The sequence below is a fragment of the Ambystoma mexicanum genome, chromosome 13, assembly GCF_040938575.1.
Source record: "Ambystoma mexicanum isolate Mex_15411 chromosome 13, UKY_AmexF1_1, whole genome shotgun sequence".
NCBI lineage: Eukaryota > Metazoa > Chordata > Amphibia > Caudata > Ambystomatidae > Ambystoma > Ambystoma mexicanum.
The window spans coordinates 282,747,737-282,768,371 of NC_090938.1; the positions used below are offsets into that span (position 1 = coordinate 282,747,737).

General features: G+C 43.8%; 1 protein-coding gene across 1 annotated transcript in view; it reads left to right on the plus strand.

Moving 5' to 3' along the window:
• NUTM1 (NUT midline carcinoma family member 1) overlaps positions 1 to 11,416 on the plus strand; it is a 308,696-nt gene extending 297,280 nt beyond the window's left edge. The window contains exons 4-5 of the mRNA XM_069632625.1: positions 8,588 to 8,862; positions 10,801 to 11,416. Coding sequence (XP_069488726.1) covers positions 8,588 to 8,862; positions 10,801 to 10,941 — 416 coding nt within the window. The 3' untranslated portion in view covers positions 10,942 to 11,416. The remainder of the gene's footprint in view (positions 1 to 8,587; positions 8,863 to 10,800) is intronic.
• Positions 11,417 to 20,635: the final 9,219 nt, after the last annotated feature.

The window sequence follows — 20,635 nt, forward strand, 5'->3', positions numbered from 1 at the left end:
CTGAATGAATGGGGGGAAAACTGTTTAAAAGCAGGTGTCTGGGACTTGGAAAGCAGAGTCAACCACTGGAATGAAAGAACTGAAGAGGAGAGGAAGGAAGAGGACTGCTGCAACTCCTGGATGACTGGTGAAGCCCTGCTGCAGGTCCAAATTGCCTGAAACTCCAGCGACAGAGAAGCTCTTCAAGGTTAACTTCTTCTCTTGAGTTTGGTGGGTACAACCAACTCGCAAGCCACCTGGACACCGTCCTATTCTGGTCAAATTTTCTTCAGAGTGCTGTTGAAAACCGGATAGCCAGAGGAATGGAAACGAGGGGCACTTTAAGGCACTCACACCTTAAACCGACGTCTTGCTACAGCTTTTGGCCTCTTCCCTGGGCAGTGCAGGAACCTTCCGACGTCCTCCTTCTTGTCCCCACAACTGAAGCTCCGGAACAGCAAGATCTGCTTGAACTGCCAGGAACAACTGCCTCAACTAAAGCTTTCTTCATTTAAAAGGTACTGTGCAAACGCGGTCTGGAAATCTTTTCGGCCATCGAGAAAGTGCGTGAAACTTTCCTCAACTATGAAGGCTTGTCCTTTCCTAAACATTTGTCAAACTTTTCGCCTAGCCAAATCCTTTAAAAATCTGTGGCAAAGACTTAACCGTTACATACTAGAACTGTGCTATCCTATACAAGAGACTCTCAACCATTGACTTTGGCCCAGGCCTATTGAGAAGAATTGCTGGTTGTATTTAACTGAAACCCTTTGCCCTGTCTATGAATGTATTTGCGCTGTCTATTCTTATAACCTTGCATTTTTCCTCCCTTCTTAAGTATCTGAAGTGCCGTTTTGCTCACACTTCATTTTTTAGCTAAACTTGTTCAATTACTTACCGGTTGGATTTTTGTGGTATATTAGTGTGGGATATTGAGCTGCTTGTGCTTGTTTAAGGTTTAACAAATTATTGAGTAAATAAATGTATATTCTTTTACTAAGAAACCTTGAGTAAGTGTTTACTTGAATTACTGTATTGGTGGGTCCTTTGTGTAACTTGTTCCACTGCTCACTTAAAACTCTTGAGATAAGTCTGGCTGCTCAGCCATCACTTCCACTTTAGTGTGTAGTACAGGCTTGTACCAAAGCTGAAATTGTGCTTACACTTGTAGTCCTAATTACCTATAGTGTTCCCAAAAGGTACTGCAGGTGATTCTGCCTAAAAGGCATTAAGACGTGTGAAATTAATGCTGTCATCTAAAACACTTAACGGATCTCTAAATGTATGTAGCATGCGTGGTTCGTTTGATCAGTTACCTCAGCATGCGGATAGTAGTTTTGATCAGTCCTACTGAATAAATGTTCTTTAAAATGCAGAATTTGCATCACATTTTATCAGCCCCTCCCCCACTTTGGTATTATTCAAACTGTCCGTCACACAAGGAATGAATTGCCATTTGCAATGGTGGGCCACTTTTTATTTGGTTCCCAAGACAATTTTATGCCCCAGTCCCACTTAGGCTGCAGGCAATGAGGACTAGGCAAACCAAGAGACCATGAATATGGCAGAGGATGCAGTATATACAACCAGCAAAGAACACAAGATATCCACTGGAGCATGTATGGCCCGGGAAAACAATGGCACGGGCCATAGAGGCTGCAATTTAAGCAATACTGGGCATATATGGGCTGGCCGTACCCCTTATCTGGCATTGTGGGGACAGGAGATCTTGTGACAGAACAAGAGGACATGTCATGTCTGTGATCCCCAATTATCTCATTATCAGGTGCATAGTTTCAGTATCTGGGCTTCTACATCAGCCTGAGTTACTCCCAGCTCAGTCTTTCAGAGCCGCTTGCCCACTTGCCTCCCTGGGCTGTTGGGGCTGAGAGCCACCTTAATCGCAGCTTTGCCTTTCAGACTGCAGCCACGCTGTGTTACCCACCCCGCAATTAAAGGCAAAAGATTCATAAACCACTCCGAACCTCCTTTTTCTAAAACAAACACTCATCCACATACAGGTTTAGCCTGGCCTTTAGGGCAATAGGCTCATGGACGAACCAAAAATACAAAATGTTGGCCACTTTTATGACCCATGTGGGCCAGTTTGATGAGTTACTTCACCATGCGAATAATAGTTTTGACCAGTGTTGCTGAGTAAATATTCTTTAAAATGCACAATTTCCATCCCATTTTATTAAAAAAAACCTCCCCCTTGGGTACTATTCAAACAGTGTCAGAAAAGGAACGAATTGCCATTTACAACTATGGACCACTTTTACATTGGTGCCTGAGACAATTTTATGGCCCAGTCCGACCCTGCTCAATACGTGTATACACAGGATGATCGAACATGTACATGGGAGCATACCGTATCAGGCATCTGTGCACCTAAACTAGCAACAGCAATGTTATCCTTCAATGCGATCTGAGCTCACGCAGAGGAGTACTGTAGAAGAATCATTAAGAAGAGCAATGACTCGAGCTAATGGTGAAAGAGCAGATCATCTGAGGGAAAATCCTGGTTTAAATCCAGGGATTGTCCTGCAACCTCATTCTTAAAACCTGCTGATTTCTGTTCGCCAGAAGCAAGGTTTTCTTTTACTTGAACCATACCAGGCACAGCACCTGCAACTTCCCTCTGAAGCAGTTGGGTGGCTGCATCGTGTGGGATAGCTTCAATGTTAACAGGGGTATTTATTTTTTCATGCAATGGTTGTCGGATACCTGTATATGTATTTATTTATGCGATGTTTGTCGGATACAGGTACTTGTCAAACATTGCATAAATAAATAATCCGGGTCCATGTATCCGACAAACATTGCATGAATAAATAAATAAACTGGGTCGTGGCTGAGGACTGTAACTTCCTCCGGTGACCCCTTGCACGGGGTCACCAGAGAAAGTTACTGTTTGCGTTTCCTGCAGAAGTGCCAGTCACATCTGTTCCGCCCGATCTTCATTATTGTGGCAGGCAAATGACCTGTCCAGGTTGGGGCCATGGTCGTTGCTGTGGCAGGGCCAAGGGGGCCCCCACCTGAGCTCCACATTTTGGAGACAGGCCCACTTAAAGCACTGCCCCCAACTATGAGACTGCAGCTGCCGTGCCCAAAGACCCATCTCTCTGTATTCCCCAGGACCTTTCCTTATCCCTCCAATCCACTGACACACGCACACCTGCAGAGGCAAAGCACACCCACTACCCACACCCCAGTGCACCTCCCCTCCCGTCAGAATGCACACAGTAAAGCATTCAGTGACCAATGCCCATCATTAGCAGTTTTGTGTGCTCCATTCTGATGGATGGGGGGGGGTTTGTGGGTCTGGTCTTCGCTTTAGGGGCAACTTAACTGTTTTTATTGTTGTGCTTATCAGGAAACAAAGGCAACAATAAAGGCCAATTAACACTATAAGCAGACAAAACTCGCGACAATAGACCAGAAAACAAAAATAAGCAACTATGATGAAAAACAAGCCCAAAGTCACTTATTATAAGCGGACATGGCAACACTGGCCCCAGAGCCCTGCTTGGGCTGCTAACCAGGAATCGGTGAAACAAAATGGATGCGTTGGGAAATAAAAGCACATTCTCAGAGCCAATCACCTAATAGTGACATCACTAACAAACTGGGCAGCCAATCAGCTATTGCTTACATATGAAGGCACTAGACCAACCCTCACAGATCAGTAAATGGACCTTGTCAGAACCATTTTAAACCAAAATGTAATTAGTACAGTACCTTGTTTATTTTAAATACAGAATACAGTACAATGCGTAACATAGCTTGAAAGCTGCAGTAAATATATTTTAAAGCCTCAATCAAGTCAAAAATAATATTAACAGATGACAGCCGCCTTTTTGGAAGTAATAATGGCTGACAAATCCATCACACAGTACAAATTCAGCCAAAGAATGCAAAGGAGGTGTGGCTGGAAGGAAATGGTTGGAAATGGGAGGAAATGCCTATACATTTCACTTAGCAATGGGCTTTAAATGGGTGTGACACTGTCAAATACCTACCATGTATCCATCCTCATATGCCAACCTGCATTGAAAAGCATTACAACAAACCTGCATCCAAAGCCCCTGATTCACGCTCTCATGTTAATTCTCTTATTTTAATGAAAATAGTTGCGGCTTTATAGGTAGTGCTTTTAGCGCCACCTAATAGCCAAAACTAAAAAGGGTGGAGCTGGATGTGACATCAAGTGGCACTCAGTAGATCTAGAGACCAATTTACCAGGCATCAAACATGATATGATATGATTGGTTATTGATACCGCGCTTAGTACCCAGAGGTTTCTAAGCGCTGACCTGGATATCGAACCTGTGTTGCTCTGTGTCGTCTTGCTTCCAAGGCGAGCACGTTGCCCCTGCGCTATCCTCCCGAGACATGCCAACCCTCCTGATTTAGGCGAGTGACTATTTTTCATGTTCTCTCGCCTAAAATAATTATTTCCCCAATGCATTCCTATAGGGAAATTGTTGTATCCCGATTTCTCTGAAGAAATCTCCCTCCCAGGTGCGTCGGAATGCTGACATGTATGAGGCATATATGCAAGCATACAGTCCAACTTGAGATTTTTTGTCTTAGTGAGGCTGATAATGGAGACCACTAACTAAAAGTGCATGAAATGATCGTTAGTACCATGGGAGTTGGGCTGAGCAGGCCTTGGTCCATCATTGGCAGCAGGGTAGCATGCAATACCCCATGGTATGATGGGGAATGTCGAGCTGCCAAAAATACACTGATAGAGCATGCCAATGGGTAAAGGGGGACGGGGCACATTAGCCCTGGTTGAATCCAGGGCCTTATATCGCTTATTGCTTTAAACAAAGAAGGTGGAGCACTCTAAGATGGGTGATTCTAGGGGCTTTTGGCAATGACTGGGGGTCAGGAGGAGTACTGATCGAAATTTAATTCAGAACAGCATCCAGAGGCAGCCGAGATGGCCCACTTTGAAAACCTCTATAAGGCAGATAACCTGGCTTCCAGTATGAAAATTGGGGCCTTTTCTGATAGGCCTAAGGAGGGGGGGCAATGTATCTCTGGTCTTAACCATGTGTGACATTGAGGTGGGTCTCATGTCGCAAAAGCTGGGGAAAGAGCCTGGGCCAGACATTGTCTCTGGTACCGACAGGAGGTGGTTATATGGCTCCTCTATCTCGTAAAACCTTTTAATGTCTTGTTGGAAGCTAATAGAGTCCCCTATTCTTGTACCCAAGCAATACTTGTCCCATATACAAGAAGGGAGATAGGGGCGTTGCCCAGCTAACTATCAGCCTATCTCCCTCCTTGATGCAGGGGGCAAGGTGTTTGTCAAGGCGGTGCTGGGACACTTGGACGCATGATATGAAATGATATTATAGTATTTCACGGTGCATGGAGTCAGGCGGTGGGGGCATTGCACCACCTTAAGGCAGGTATTCAGCACAATATCAGCACAGTGGACCAAGTCTTAGGACTTTATTTGATTTTGGAAAAATATGTTGTGCTGCGGACCATGAAGATTTACGCAGTCTAAGTTGATTTAAGGACAGCGTTTCGATAGCATACCCAGAGCAGGACTGTGGAATGCATGGATTAAACTTGCTGTGCCATCAGGTATCCTAAGAGCAAATCAATTGCTCTACACCAACAAGGGGGCAGAAATTAGGCATGGGTTGGATGGGTTAGCCACGAGAGTTAAAATTGATGTTGGTGTCAAACAGGGCTGTGTTCTTGCACCTAGTTTGTTTTGCCTTTTTATACACAGGGTAATTGACTTATTGGTGGCTGAGTATACTGACGCCCTTTCGCTGGGAGATGAGCAAATTCAAATCCTTCTATTGCTGACTATGCAGTCCTCCTCTCTTTGACCCAGAAGGTCCTACGGAGGCAATTGGCAATTTTTTAGAGTTTTTGCGAGAAAAGCAGATTCTCAATAAATGTTCAAAAAACGCAGTCAACGGTGTTTAGCAGAAACGGTAAAGAAAACACCATGGCTCACAATTAGCTTGAGAGGTGGGGTTATTGAGCAGGTTACGAGCTGGCAGCCAACTGCGCACGGAAAGACCAGGTAAATCGGGCAGAATTAAAGTTCACTTGGCACTGTAGGGCTATACCCAGATTCATTCCGGCTCATGGGGCGTGTCCGGTAAGTGTCATCTTGCAGATTTACAAGAGTAAAGCCAGGCAGGCCACCCCCTCTGGAGCTGAACTGTGGGGTATCTGTAATTCAGCTATGCTCCAGGTTGTGAAACAGAAATGTCTTAAAACACCCCTGGGCCTACCCATAAATGCACCTAATGCACCAGTCTTTTGGGGATTGGGCCTGCAGAGCATCAGCTTCATAATTTAAATGAGGCCAGTGTTTCTCTGGGCTAGACTCTGGACAAATGGCAATTTGGGTCATTATAGAAGAACTGTTAGGGATGTTGTATTCCAGTTGGGAGGAACCAACTTACCCTGGCTATCAGCTATTAGAAATGAGTTGATTGCCTTGGGGATGGAGAGTTATTTGTCCCAGGCAGAGCAATCCCAGGAAACTATAAAATGCTATTTAAAAAGGCCTATAAAAGCAAGTGGGAGAGAGAAACTGAGCAAAACTTTACGTTCAGCTAGCTTAATCTCTTGCCTGTCCAGGAAATAATATCCTGGCTTTGAATGTTATCTGGACAGAATGCATCTGAAACCAATGAAATCTCTTTATATGACGCTGCATATCCGCATTCTTCCCGTAGCTAGTTTAAAGCATAACTGGAACCCGAGCAACTCAGCAGCCTGTCCTTTCTGTCCAAATGAAACTGAAAGCTTAGTGCCTTTTATCTTGTTTTGTTCAGAATATTCACCTATTAGAACAAAATATTTGTTTCCATGTTTTAAACAGTTTCATGTCAGACGGGTTAATGAGGCGCTCAATATATTTGGCGTGGTATAGTGAAATAACAACCCATTGCATGGGGAACTGTCTACTCCATGCTTGGACAGTGAGATCCAAACATGTTACCCCCAGTTATGAAAAAGCTCTTACTACCTGAAGTCTAGTTGACTGTTTTATATATATTTTTCTATAATTGTATCAGTTATTTGAAGTGTTACAACACAACGCAGATGTTGTATTTTATCAACTTTTATTAATGATATTTAATATTCATTGTGATTTAAATTGTGATTTATAATGTACATTTTTGTATGTGACTTTTATGATCTGTGCTGGATCGAAATACATTCGGAAACGGAAATTAAAGGGTGGAGGTGGAAAGGCGGAGTGAGAGACCATAGGGGCAGCAGTGCAGTAGGAGAATTTAGGAACCCAGTGTAGTGAAGGTTCTGGCAAGAATGCACGTGGAAGAAGAGATGGTGACATCGGGTGAAAGAAGGCACCTTCCCTAACTCCATATAGTACTAATCGGGATAGGTTAGCGAAAGAATAGAAAAACCCCATGCAGTTAGTCAGCCATTGTCTTAAGGACGTCCCCCATAGCTCCAGAAAGCGAGTAGATACTAGGTGGCACTGATCTTTAGCCACTAACATCCCTGCTATGGACACTGGGCTAGGGAGGGGGTAACTCGGCGGGAGACAGATAGAGTGGGACGGCCCTTGGGCCAACATCCCTAAAGAACCTGGTAGGCCTGAAAGATCTAATTTTGAAACTGGCAGTCAATTGGTCTGTTGTGAAGTCAATAAACACCCTTGGACTTACCCTTAGAGTGAGCGTGGTTATTTACGACAGGCCATCCCGTCACACATCTCTGTGTATAAGGTATGTATTTCACAATATAGTATGAATACTTATGAATCTTAAATTCTGTCTTTAACAGCTCGCATAGATTAAACTGGCTCCTAGATAAAATGTACACGCTGCATATAGCTCCACAAAGCAGGCTCATCTTATTTATGGCATTTGTAATATTGTTTCTTGTATTATTTATTATGTAAATGCCATCTGATAATTTCATGCAACTATGTATGATGAATCTCACAACTTCACCTTGTATATATATATATACATCTTTATTTGATCTTATCTTGATATGTACAGATCTATATTGCTATCATGAGCTGCATTCAAGCTTTATAAAAACCTACGCAAAATATACATTAACATCGAAGTAGAGTGACTCTTTCACTGTTGTCCTATGTACTCTGAACATCCTCTTGTACACCTTTGTACTCTGAACATGCCTTTGTACAACTTGTACTATGTCCATGGCTATCTACACACATTTATTGTGAACCGTCTCCTGTGCATCCATGTACTATGAATGTCCCCAGTGACCACTTTGGCCATACATGTACACCTACGTACTCTGAATATCATCTAGACCAATCATGTCATGTCTCAATGTACATCCATGTACTGTGACCATATTCCTGTATAGTCATGTACTCTGAATCGCCCTATGTAAACGTACCCTGTACACCCATGTACTCTGAACGTCGCTATGTACATCAACGTACTGTGAATATACCCTGTACACCTATGCACATTGACCCACCCTTACACAATCATGTGGGCTGACTGCACCATAACTCTATATTCACATGTATTCTGATCCCACATTCCCCTCCTACATTTGTACACCAATGTACATTGGCCCTACTTTTTACGTTTCTGTGCAGTGTACTTTCCCAAGAAATCAGCCTGCAAGGCTGCTCAGCCCAAGAGGAGGCAGCGAAGGCCAGCAAAGACCGTAGCAACTCCTACAGCCAAAGAGGTCCCGTCAGATGCCCTGGAGCAGTACATGGAGGTAATGGAGGCTCTAAGAAGTCATAGCGATGAACCCGGGCAAAAGGAAGCCAATGCCGAGTCTGAAGAGCAGAGGCAGGAGGGCCTGGATCAGGATCTCCTGCACTACATACAACATCTGTGTGAGAACCAAATGTTTGTGTCCAAGGTACTGTGAGTGACTGAGCTATTGATGTTAACATTTAAAGGGTGTATTATACTACTTGAGAGTGATATCTGTATATTTTGACTTTTTGATCAACTGAAAATTACATTTCTCCAACACAATTCTTCACTATTTGGGCTCCAATGTATCCCTGAGAGATATCATTCAAAGGGGGTTGAAGTGGACGCACCTGCATGCTCTGCCCAAATCACACAAGGACGCACTGGGAGGGGGAGCGGTGTGCACAAAGTTATTTAGGCACTTGTTCTCCCCCTAACTTTGGTGGATCCAATGTTCAACACAGTTACACGCAATTGATAGGACACCATGCTTTGACCCTGGTAAACCCCTCCATCAATTGGATAAACCCCCTCAATCAACTAGGCACCAGGTTTCGAGCGACTGAACTAATATTATTTTGTTATTGTATGTTCAGAAACTCACTGAGCGTACTGTATTTTGTTTGTATTTGCTGTTATTTATTTATTTATGTTTTATTGTTTTTGTGACACATTCATTCTGGTGAGTGTGTTCATTATACACCTGAACCACAGACACATATATATATATATATATATATATATATATATATATATATATATATATATATATATTTATGGCAAAGAGTATTTCATTATGTGTGTTTCTATCTAAATCTAATGTTATTTGGTGCAGTCAGCTCCTGCAGCCTAAAAGAACACGCTATTGAGGTAGTTGAGGTTGTTTACCTACAGTATGGTGTTAAAGTGTGTGACATAAAAGTACTTTCAAGCACATAGGTGTATAGACTTGTGTTGGTAGGCTTGTAGATAATACACATAACTAGGAAACCCTCACTCAACTGGAGCCTGGTGGTCAAAGATCAAATCCCCCTGCCAGCGTTAGCACTCTTATCATTTTTTTGAGGTTGCATGTAAAGTTAATGTTTTTTTCAGATAGATAAAATAGAGGGATCCCTTCCAGTGAATGGTAGAGGCAGGGCATTAGTGATCGAGATGAAATGGCTGAGGCCTAAGTTGCTGTAGCACGTGTTCTAAAGTGTGTGCTAAGAGAAACAGTATACATTACGAAACACTGCTATTTAAAAAAAAAAAAAGCATGGGAGGAAGCGAGATTCTTAGTAAAATGGTAGCTCAATTGGTAGCTCAATTTTCATAGGCGAGTACCACTTCAGTACCAGCGCTGTGTCTATGAAGCCTGTAGAAGCATACACAAGCTTTAGCACAGCCAGGCACATCATGAAAACATTGCATGTAGACGATGCAGTTTGCACCTAACAGCACACCATGAAGAGTGTACAGAGGTGATGTTAGATACTCTTTGGGTCAATGATCAATGGAGAAACAGAAATCAATTTGTTAGAGGCTGCTTGCTGAGACAAAGGGGCTCACATTGTTGAAAAAGGTGCATTTGTGTGTTGGGTGATATTACAAATGTCAATGTCAAGAATCGTACGTCAATGCAGTCTGTGGGCCATGAGGTGAATATACACCGCTCTATCTTAATACCCCTAACCAGTATAGCCTCAACATCACATCATATCCTTATATTGACCTTTTCTATTCTAACTATATGACCCTAACGATGCTTTATCAATGCACCTAATTTCTGACAGTCAGCACAACGCCCCCTGCTGTTCTGTTATTGAGAGCTGCACACAGCTGTCAGTATATCTATTGCTCACCTGAACATCCCTTGATATTTCGGTACTTTGCGATGTACAGCTTTGCCACTTTATTTTCTAGATCTCGAATGACAGCAGACGCTGATATTTCACTACTGGGAGCTGCACAAAGCTATGTCAAAGCAGCTTCGTCTTGTCATTCAACAACCCCTGCTATGCCAGTACTGAAGAACACACAGTGTTACTAGTACAATTCAATTCAGAGTTTACAGGACTCTGGTGCTTCCTGACATTTCTCCTCTTTCCTTGCATTGCAGGTGGAAGCTGTGATTAACCCATCCTTCTTGACAAGCCTGCTGTCTCCGGAAGAGAGGAAAGATCCCCTCCATGCCACAGAGGAACTGGACGAGGAGGAAGGCCCAGCCATCGACGAGGTGTTAGTGCTCCCTATGTTATAAAATGGATGCTTAGAACCCATGGACTGCCTATATGCAACGATGAATTCGGTAAGAGGCGAAGACGCTAATGGACATTCTTCTCATGTTTATCCTTATAAAGAAAGAAATAGTATTCAATGGGCATGCAGGCTGTGCATCAAGGCAATGTTAAAGTGTTGTCAGTCTGGGCCGTTTCCGTTTGCTTTTCTGGGACTGTTTCATGAATCATTACATTGTGCCGTAGGCAGGTTTGACCAAACGTTACATACCCACTACGCTTAATAATGCACAATTTTCAACACTTTGCACTCAAATGGTAAAAAGTCATGAATTCTGATTTGCCAGATCACTGTTTTGGAATTAATATGCCAATTTATATCCCAGTACGTCCATGTTGATCATCACTATCATATGTAAAGAGCCACCTTGCTGAACACATTGTTATGAAAAAGACTGTTGCTAATTGAGGAATACATTAAAATGTATTACAGATACGATATTTATTGTGATTCCTTGGAAAGTCATAATGTTATAAACAACGGGAACACGAAGATAGCATGCGTTTCCATTTTTAAAGTTTTATCATAGCAGCAACGATACAAAGCAACTTTAAAAGAAACTCGTGAGGTATACTCTCCCGACAAAAATACACATCTGATCATTCACGTACAATACTAGCATATTCATTTGTAGACAGTACTTAAATCCTGGAGCGGGTAGTGCGAAATGCTATTTTGGATTTGCCATGTTTGAAGGGGTTGTGAAGGGACAGCTATCGAAGATAAGAACATGTGGTTGGCATGGCAAGGGGACATGCTATGGACATTAATTGGCAGTATGGCAGATTGTTATTTTTAGTGTCCTGACACTCACAATGTTTTCTTCTGCCAGTGGGTCTCTGGGCAGGCAGAAGTAAACAAAAGAAAACTGCACAGCGATGTAATTCAACAATGGTTGTCACAGTCCTAATCCCTCTTAACCTTCCTTGGCTTTGGCCCATGTCTATTTTCCTCTTACTTATATGTGGACCTATTTCTATTGCTAGACATTCGTCTTAGTCTTTCTTCGACATCCTATTCCGCCTTGCTGCGGATTACCATGCTTTATTCGGTAAGCATGTCTCAGCACAGCCACGAGAAATTCATCTTCATCATTTCGCTGTTTTATACTATTTATAGTACTTCTTTCTCATCACTTATTCTTGTCCCAGGCCCTTGCCCTAGTGTCCTTCTTTCTCACCCCAATTCGGAATCCTTGTCACTCTCCCTCATCATAATCCCTCTTTACATCCTAGTCCACCTTCTTCATGCTAGTCCCTCTTCCTTTTTCTAGTCCTTCGTCTTAGCACGCTACCTCATCCCGGTCCCCCTTCTTGCCGCTTGATGTGCTTTCTTTTGTCAACATGTCTCTGCAGAGACACATGGAACCTCTTTACCGTCCTTGTGCTGGTACCTCTTTCTAGTTCTCCTTCCTTGCTCTAGTTCCTCTTCCTCATCTTACTTTCACGTCCTCATTCCTTTTCTTAGTTCTAGCTTCTCGTCGTAGTGCCTCTTGGTCATGAATGTCCCTCTTCCTGTTAATAGTCCCTTGTCCTAGTCTATCTTCCTCTTCCTAATTGCTCTTCATCATCTTAGTCCTGCTTCCTCTTACTCATACTAGTCCCTCTTTCTAGTCCCTCATCCTAGACCTTGTTTTTCATTCTAGTCCCGTGTCCCATCCTCCCATCCCACATCCATATCCTAGACCTTCTTCCTCTTCCTCACTCTTGGACCTTGCCCTGGTTCCTTGCCGCTCTTCCTCATCTTAGTACCTCGTCCTAATAACTCCTGCCCATTCTAGTCCACCTCTCCCCTCCTGGGCCCTTCTCCTTGTCCCCCATCCACATCCTAGGTCCTCTTCCTCATCACTCTTCCTTGTCCCAGCCTCTTTCCCCAGTTCCTATTCGGCATGCTCATTCCTCATCATTATTGTAGTCCATAATCCTCATCCTCATCCTGTATCCCTCTTACTCTTCCTAGTCCCTCTTCCTACTCCATAATAATTAGGCTTTTATATAGCGCTACAAACCCTCAGGTATCCGAGCGCTGCTTATTATTACCCACGGTGTGTGGTGCTCATTTATCGACCTCGGAAGGATGAAAGGCTGAGTTTGGCCCCGCCGGGATTCGAACCTGCGTTAACAGGCTCTGCACGGGTGTCAAAGCGAGCGCTCTACTCGCTGTGCCACTTGACCGGCTTCCTTTTTCTCATCCTAGTCCACTTGACCGGCATATCCCTCTTTCAAGACCTCGTGCCTCATCTTTTTCCCTCCTCCTCTTTTTGGTACATCATCCTCATCCTAATACTTCTTCCTTATTCTAGTCCTTCTCTCTCATCCTATTCTGTCAACCTTGCCCATCTCCTGCATCCTAGACCCTCTTCCTCATGTCCCTCTCTTCGCCTATTTCTAGTCCCTCTTCCTCAACACTTCTTCTTGTCTCAGCCACTTGCCTTAGCGTCTCTTTTGCATACTAGTTCCTCTTTCTCGTAGAACTTCTTGCTCATCCCTCTTCATTGTCCCAATACCTCATCCTTGTCCCCCTTCTTCACCATAATCCTTCATCACATCCTAGTCCACCCTTGCATTATAGCCCCTCTTCCTCTTTCTAGTCCTTCGTCCTAGCCTTCTTACTCATCCTGGTCCCACCTTCTGCTGCCTACTATGCTTTCTTGTGTCAGCATGTCCCTGCACAGGTGGGAGGAAACACAAGAAAACTGCAGGGCCTTGTAATTCAGGGAGTCTAAATCACAGCCCTGGTCCTCCTTCCTTGTCCTAGTGCATATTCCTCAACCCTCTTCCTCATCCAAGTTCTCTTTATTTTCATCTTCTTTGTCTTGGTCTCTCTTCCTAATACCAGTTCCTCTTCCTATTGCTTGTCCTCACCCCATTTCCTCTTCCTTGTCCTTGCCCCTCTTCTGAGTCCCTTTTCCTAGTCCCTTTTCCACATGTAAGTCCCGCTTACTCCTCCTAGACCCTTTTCTTAGTATCCCATCTCATTGTTAGTCCCTTATCCTAGTCACTCTTCATTATCCTACTCCCCGTCCCAGTATCTCATTCTTGCCCCTCTTCCCTCTTCCACTACCTTGTAATAATCTTCTTCCTACTTCTTCTATGTCTATGCCCCTCTCACTCTTCCTTATTTTTATTCCTCTTCCTCATCCTAGCCCCTGTCAATTTATTTATTTTATTTTTTATATTTGTAAAGCACACAAAGCGGCCCTGGGGCATCGTGGCACTGTTACAGCAGTATTTACTTAGTTACAAGGAAAATAAACATGATCGCCTGTCTGTGGTTCTTGGTTACAATGAACCTAATGCCAGACAGGTGAATGTTACATTGACAAAGAAAACCACATAGTAGGCAGAGTTACAGGCTCAAAGTTTTAGGTAAAAACAGAAAGCCCTTCAGATGTCAGGATGCCTTCCCCGGGAAGGCAGAGTGAGTGGGCAGTAAGTACTGGGGTGAGCTATTTGAAGAACTCAGGTTTGAGAGATTTGCAGAATGCTAGGTGAGAGGTCTCATTTCGAAGGGTTGTGGGGAGGGCATTCCAGTGTTTGGGAGCAAGGAAGCCCTTTTGAAGGTGGGGACGTTAAGCTGATTGGAGTGATGTGACCTCTTCGGTCGGGAGGAGGTAGCTCTGATTACTTTTTCAGCAAGATAATGGGGGCTGTGAGTGAGAGGCATTCATGAGTTATGGCTAGTGTCTTGAAGAGTATTGGTTCTTTGACCACAATCCAGTAAGCATCTTGTCTGGTGCTGGAGATGTGCTCCATCCTACTAACCCTGTTCTCTTCCTAGTTTATCGATCTGGGCTGTCATCCTTGTCCAAATCTTTATTTCTGTTCATAGTCCTTCTTGCCACATCCAACTCCTTCTTCCCTCATACCTATTTTAATCCTTCTTCCTGATAATGTTCCTCTTGTTGTCCCTGCGCCTTTCGTCTTTAATCTTCCTTCATCATCCCTCTTACTTCTTCTAGTCCCTCTTCCTTGTCTTAGTCGCTTTCCCTCCTCCTCATTCTAGTCCCTCTTCTATATCCCTGCTCCCCCAACCTCGTCACTCTTACATCTTCCTTATCCATCTTTTTAGTCCAAGTCCCTCTTCTGTGTCCTAGTCCATCTTCCTCAACCCTCTTCCTCATGCTAGAACCTCTCCATCCTCCTTCTTCCTCAACCTAGTACCTCTTCCGAGTTCCTCTTCTTTGTCCTAGTTTCTCTTCCTTATACTACTCCCACTTCATCATCACTCTTCCTTATTGTGTTCCTAGTCCCCTCTTCCTCATTCTTGTTCCCCTTCCTGTTACTAGCTCCTTGGCCTAGTCTTTCTTCTTCTTTCTCATCCTAGTCGCTCTTCATCACACTAGTTCGGCTTCCTTTTCTCATCCTAGTCCTTCAAAGTCCCTCAATTAGTCCTGCTTTCTCATCCTAGTTCCTCGACCTAGCTCCTCGCCCCTCTTCCATGTCCTAGTCCCTCTTCTTCATCCTTGGTCCTTCTCCTAGTCCTCTTCATTGTCCCTATTCTTCTTCCTTGTCTTAATACCTCATCCTCACCCTAATACCTCCTGCTCTTTTCTAGTCCATCTCTCTTTTTCTTATCCTTTGTCCTTGTCCCTCATCCACATCTTAATACCTCTTCCTCATCCCTCTTATCCTAGTCCAAGACCATCTGCCTTGCACATCTTCCTTATTGTTCTTTCTTGTCCCACACCCTTGCCCCTGCCCCTCTTCCTCATCATAACCCTCTTTCCGTCGTAGGCCATCTTCCTGATCCTCCCATTTTAGTGTTCGTCCCCTGTGCTAGTCTCTCTTCCTCATACTAGTCTCTCATCATAGTACTTTATCATTGTCCCTCTTCCACTACCTGTTAGGGAGAATTCTCATAAATGGCTATTTACCCTTACCTACTGAGTCCCTCAGCAGCTTTGCTGGATTTCTAGGATTTATTTTTCTCACCTGGTAAGAGTGTGAACCTTTTTCCCCACTCTTATGTGTGTTTTTACCATTTTGTGTGTTCTTGGGCTCTGGAGCCTCACCTACTCCATGAGCACCACCTTTTTTGTGTGTTACACAGCACCTTCAGTGCAGTGACACGGGGTTGTCTTTTAGACTTCCCAGTGACTCCATTTTTCTGGGGCTGATTACTGTCCCCCAGAAACATTTAAAGTTGCCATTAACTTTATGTAGTCTCTTTAAACCACAGACCCATTACACCCCATCTTACATGGAGTATTGAAAAGGGTTAATTCCTATCCCTTTTTGTCTGTACCTCTTAGAGCCTTGTTTCGCTCCCTTAACATTAAGACTTGGCTGGTGGCAGTGGTAACTACCCTAACTTTTCTACCGCGATTATCTTATATAAACGTGGTATTGTTTTAGGCCATTATATTAGCTTCGAACATAAACCCGCTTAACCATTATTTTGGCTCTGGCTGGGTTCAGTCACCATTTCTTTTTGTTAAAGACTTTCTCGTGTTTTTCTCTGCGCGCCAAACCGGGGATGATTCCTTTGTTCGCTGTCTTTTCATGGGCTTCTTCACAGAAGCCCTCCTTAAGGCGCCTGAAAATCTAGGTAGGCAGGATGTGAGGGAGGGATTTTCGGACCCCTGCCATGGGATCCCTTGGTAACCCAAGTCACACTCTTGTCTGATAGGCTAAGGGGACTGGCCTTGCCAGGCCTGCTACAGGGGCACCCCAAAGTGGTGAAAAGGGGGGCCATGGCCACCCTTATAAAACGGCTGTGCCCCCCACCGGCCACCCCGCAAAAAAGCAAAAAAAATATATAAATACTTTTTCCCCCGCACATGGAAAATAACATGCTCAGTTTTTTAATTTTATATTTTGCCATGGGCGGTTTGCCACGGCCCACGACTCTGGAGTCAGGCAGTGGGACCCAGAAGTAAATACAGCCTGAGAGACGCGCATTTCTGCTTTGGCAATTTGCTTGTGCTTCCCAGGCTGTGTTTATTTCCGGCATTTCAAATTTCAGGCTGCCTGCCAGTTGTGCCATGCGCAGCGCAACTTTTTACACACGCTGGGCTGCGGGGAGAAACAAAACAGCAAGTCCCACAAAGTAAGTCCTCTGAAATACCATGACTGGCTAAAATGTTTCCCATTTTATGGGTTCATTGCAATTATTCCGATCTTTATGTTACTTTTCCCAAAAATATTATTAACATTTCTGCTGATGAGTGTCAGTGCAGCTTAGTCGAGTAGTGCTTGTATATGGTCTAAAATGTGTGCATCTCCATTACTGACAGGATTAATGCAAGGAAGAATTTGAGAGAAGTGATGTCCATGAATTTGAACATTCAGAACAACGTGAGCAAATTCTACATTGGGGAACGGATGTGGCCTGAGACTCTAAGCTGCTCTGAGTAGAGCCAGGAAAGTTATATTAAGCCTACCTTACCCTTAGCCTGAGAAATAGCTGAAGGGTGGCAGATTTAGTGCAATACCTAGGCGTGGATGGAATATGGGGCATATTAAAGATTGATCAAAGGTTCAATAAGGACCTTCGTATGACATCATACCTTATGGTGTAACTCTATTATTATACTGGTAAAATAATATTGCCTCACCGGTCATCACAAGTAAAAGGTGTTAATGGTAGAGTCTCAAACCAGCTTTCAATTTGGGGGCATCAGTGAATACAGTGGCAGGGTGCCCTTATTGGTATAACCAATGAACAGCATGGTGACAAATAGTTGCATGGTGTTGGAGTTAGTAGCACAGCACAAAGAGGGGTAATTTAAATAAAATCAAGGTAACAGAGTGTGGCATGGAGTCAGAAGCTGGTTTGTTAGTAACAAATGTTCGAAATTGGAAGGTTTTAAGTTCTTCCCTGAAGATTGTGGGTGATGGCACTCATCGAATTCGGATGCCCGTGTCCCAAATTTTAAGTGTTGAGTAAAGTAAGCATTGACTTACAGTTAAGGCACTTGTTTGGTTTGCCATGCACCAAAGCCACCTGAGAGAGCTTGTTTGCTAGATACTAAGGAGCACTTAGATAAAAGACTTATTGCAAGATATATTGAATGCACTGCAGGCTTCAGTGATGAACTATGGGACTGAGATTAATACAGGCATGATTTGGTCATAACGCATTCTTCATTTCCGTTTATTGAAAGCTTGCTGCCTTGCTTTCATCAGAGCAATTTGGGATTCGGGGTGGTTGGTCAGAAGGGTCTTATGTCTAGAGGTGAAGCTTGGCTTGAAATAGTATGCCATGGACAAACGCAGGGGTGGACTGTGAACCAAAAGAGGCCCAGTAAATAATTTTCAAATAGGCACAATATTACACATTTTCAGCAAGCCCAATCCTTTTCCTATGAAAAAATTTGGAAATAAAATACAAAAGAGGCCCAAGGTGCAGAGGCCCACCGGAAAATCTTCAGAGTTCCTTATAGGCCAGTCCACCCCTGGACACACGTGGTGAGGACCAAGGCATTCAGCAATTATTTGCTGGGAGGTTTATTGTTTGGGGGAGTGGGAGGGGTTTCAGCATGCGCTCTTTCCAGTTACCAGTTTGTCATTCACATTCAAATATACTTACTTTTACTAAAATGGTTCTAAATAAGAACGCTTCAATACTTGATAAACGAAAGTGCTACTTTGCTCCACCTGGAGTGACACTGGCACACAAATTCGGGAAATACAACAGCGCACTATTACGGCGCAACCAATAAAAGCTACCAAAGAACATCACCTGGTGCTTCAAAATAAATCAATATGCAATTCCTTAACTCTCACATATACATAGTTTTCAACTGGACTATATACTACATTGGCATAATAGATTTCCTGAAATGTATTTATGTGTTTGTTTTGGTGTGCCACCCCAAGATTTCCTGTGGCTTCATCAGGCAACCCCTATAAAAAATGCCTGGGGGCGCCACTGGCCAGCCACCCTGCTGTGTGATTGACAGCCAGGCTGTATGAAATGGGGTTAAACTGCATAAAAAGCAGGTCTCTGGGACTGGAAAGGCAGAGTCGCCACTGGAACGAAAGAACCAACGAGGAGCTGGAAGAAGAGGACCCCTACAACGACTGAACCGCCCGGTGAAGTCCTGCTGCAGATTCGAATCTCTAGAATCTGCCGACAGAGAAGATCCTCCAGGAAACTTCTTCCTTGAGCTGGTGAGACCAACCAGTTCGCCCCAAACTGCAATCCAGGACCCCTCGTCTGGGGTCTAATTCGGTGTATAGAGCTACAGTGGGCCGGATAGCCAGGAAGGTTGGACCCTGCTTGGTTTTTAAGGAGCGCACCTTTTATTCGTTGTTTTGCTCTGCTGCTGGATTCTTGCCTGGATGGCGCAGGACCCTCCAGTCTTCCTACTTCATGTCAGTCCGACAGTCGCTTCAGGAACCGTGTGCCTGCAGGAACCACCAAGAACGTCCGCCGCAGCTACAGCTCCCTCTCTGTTTTAAGGTACTGTGCAAATCCGGTTGTCCGTTTCGTTCACCCGCAGTGAAAGTGTTTGAAATATTTCTCCAATCCGAGGGCTTGTCCTTCTCTTCTCTTTGAACTAACTTTTCTATCAACCAACCTCGTCCGGAATCTTTGCCACAAACTTTACTGCAAACTACCCTGAACTGTGTGATGTTGAGCAAAAGACTTTTGACCCATTGACTTTGGGCTTAAGCCTTTTCTAGCTGATCTCCTCACTGTAATCTCTCTTGTTCTATTGCCCTGTTGGTTTGATTTAATTTCTAATAACTTTGACTTTCCCTCCCTTTTAAATTGCTGGAGTGCCATTTTGCTCCCGCTTCATTTTGTGAGCTTAACTTGTCTGGAATTTAAGGGAAGTGGTGTGGTGTATTTATGATTGTGATTTTTGACGTGCTTATAATAGTGAAATGTTATACAACTGTTGAGTAAATATATATTCTTTTACTTAGAAACCTTGGGTCAGTGGGCCTGAATCATAGTAATTGCTGTCCTTTGTGTAACTATTTGATACTGCTCACTTACTCTTGAGATAAGTCTGGCTGCTCTGCTACTGCTACCACTTTAACTGTGTAGTACGGGCTTGTACCAAAGGTGAAATTGTACTTTCACTTGTAGTCTTAATTGTGTGTGGTTTTCCCAAGGGTACTGCATATAATTCTGCCTAACACTACCTCATCCTAATCCTAGTTCTCCTTACTCTTTCTAGTCCTTCACACTAGCCCTCTTTCTCATGCTAGTCCCTCTTCCTGTTGCTAACCATGCTTTCTCCTGTCAGCATGTCTCAAAGAAAACCGCAGAGCCCTGTAATTGATGGAGTCTGAGTCACAGTCCTAATCCCTCATTCCCCCTTCCTCATCCATGTCCTCTTTTTCAATCATCTTCATCCTACACCTTCTTAGCCATCCTGATTCATCTTCCTCTTCTTTGTTCTTGTCCCTTTTCTCCATTGTCCTTGTCCCTTTTCTGCTTCCCATTGCCTCCTCCTAGTACCCTTTTAACATCCTAGTTCCTCTTCCTCATTGTAGGCCCACTTCCTAGTCCTCCATTTTATTACCTCATCCTAGCCTCTCTTCCTCCCTCTTCCTCGCCCTAGTCTATCCTTCCTAACCCTCATCCTGGTCCCTCTTTCCTCTTCCTCTCCCTCGTTCTCATCCCTTGTCCTGGTCTCTCGTCAATTAAATCAAACTTGCGACTCCAATAATCCTGACCCTGTGTGACCCTGACCT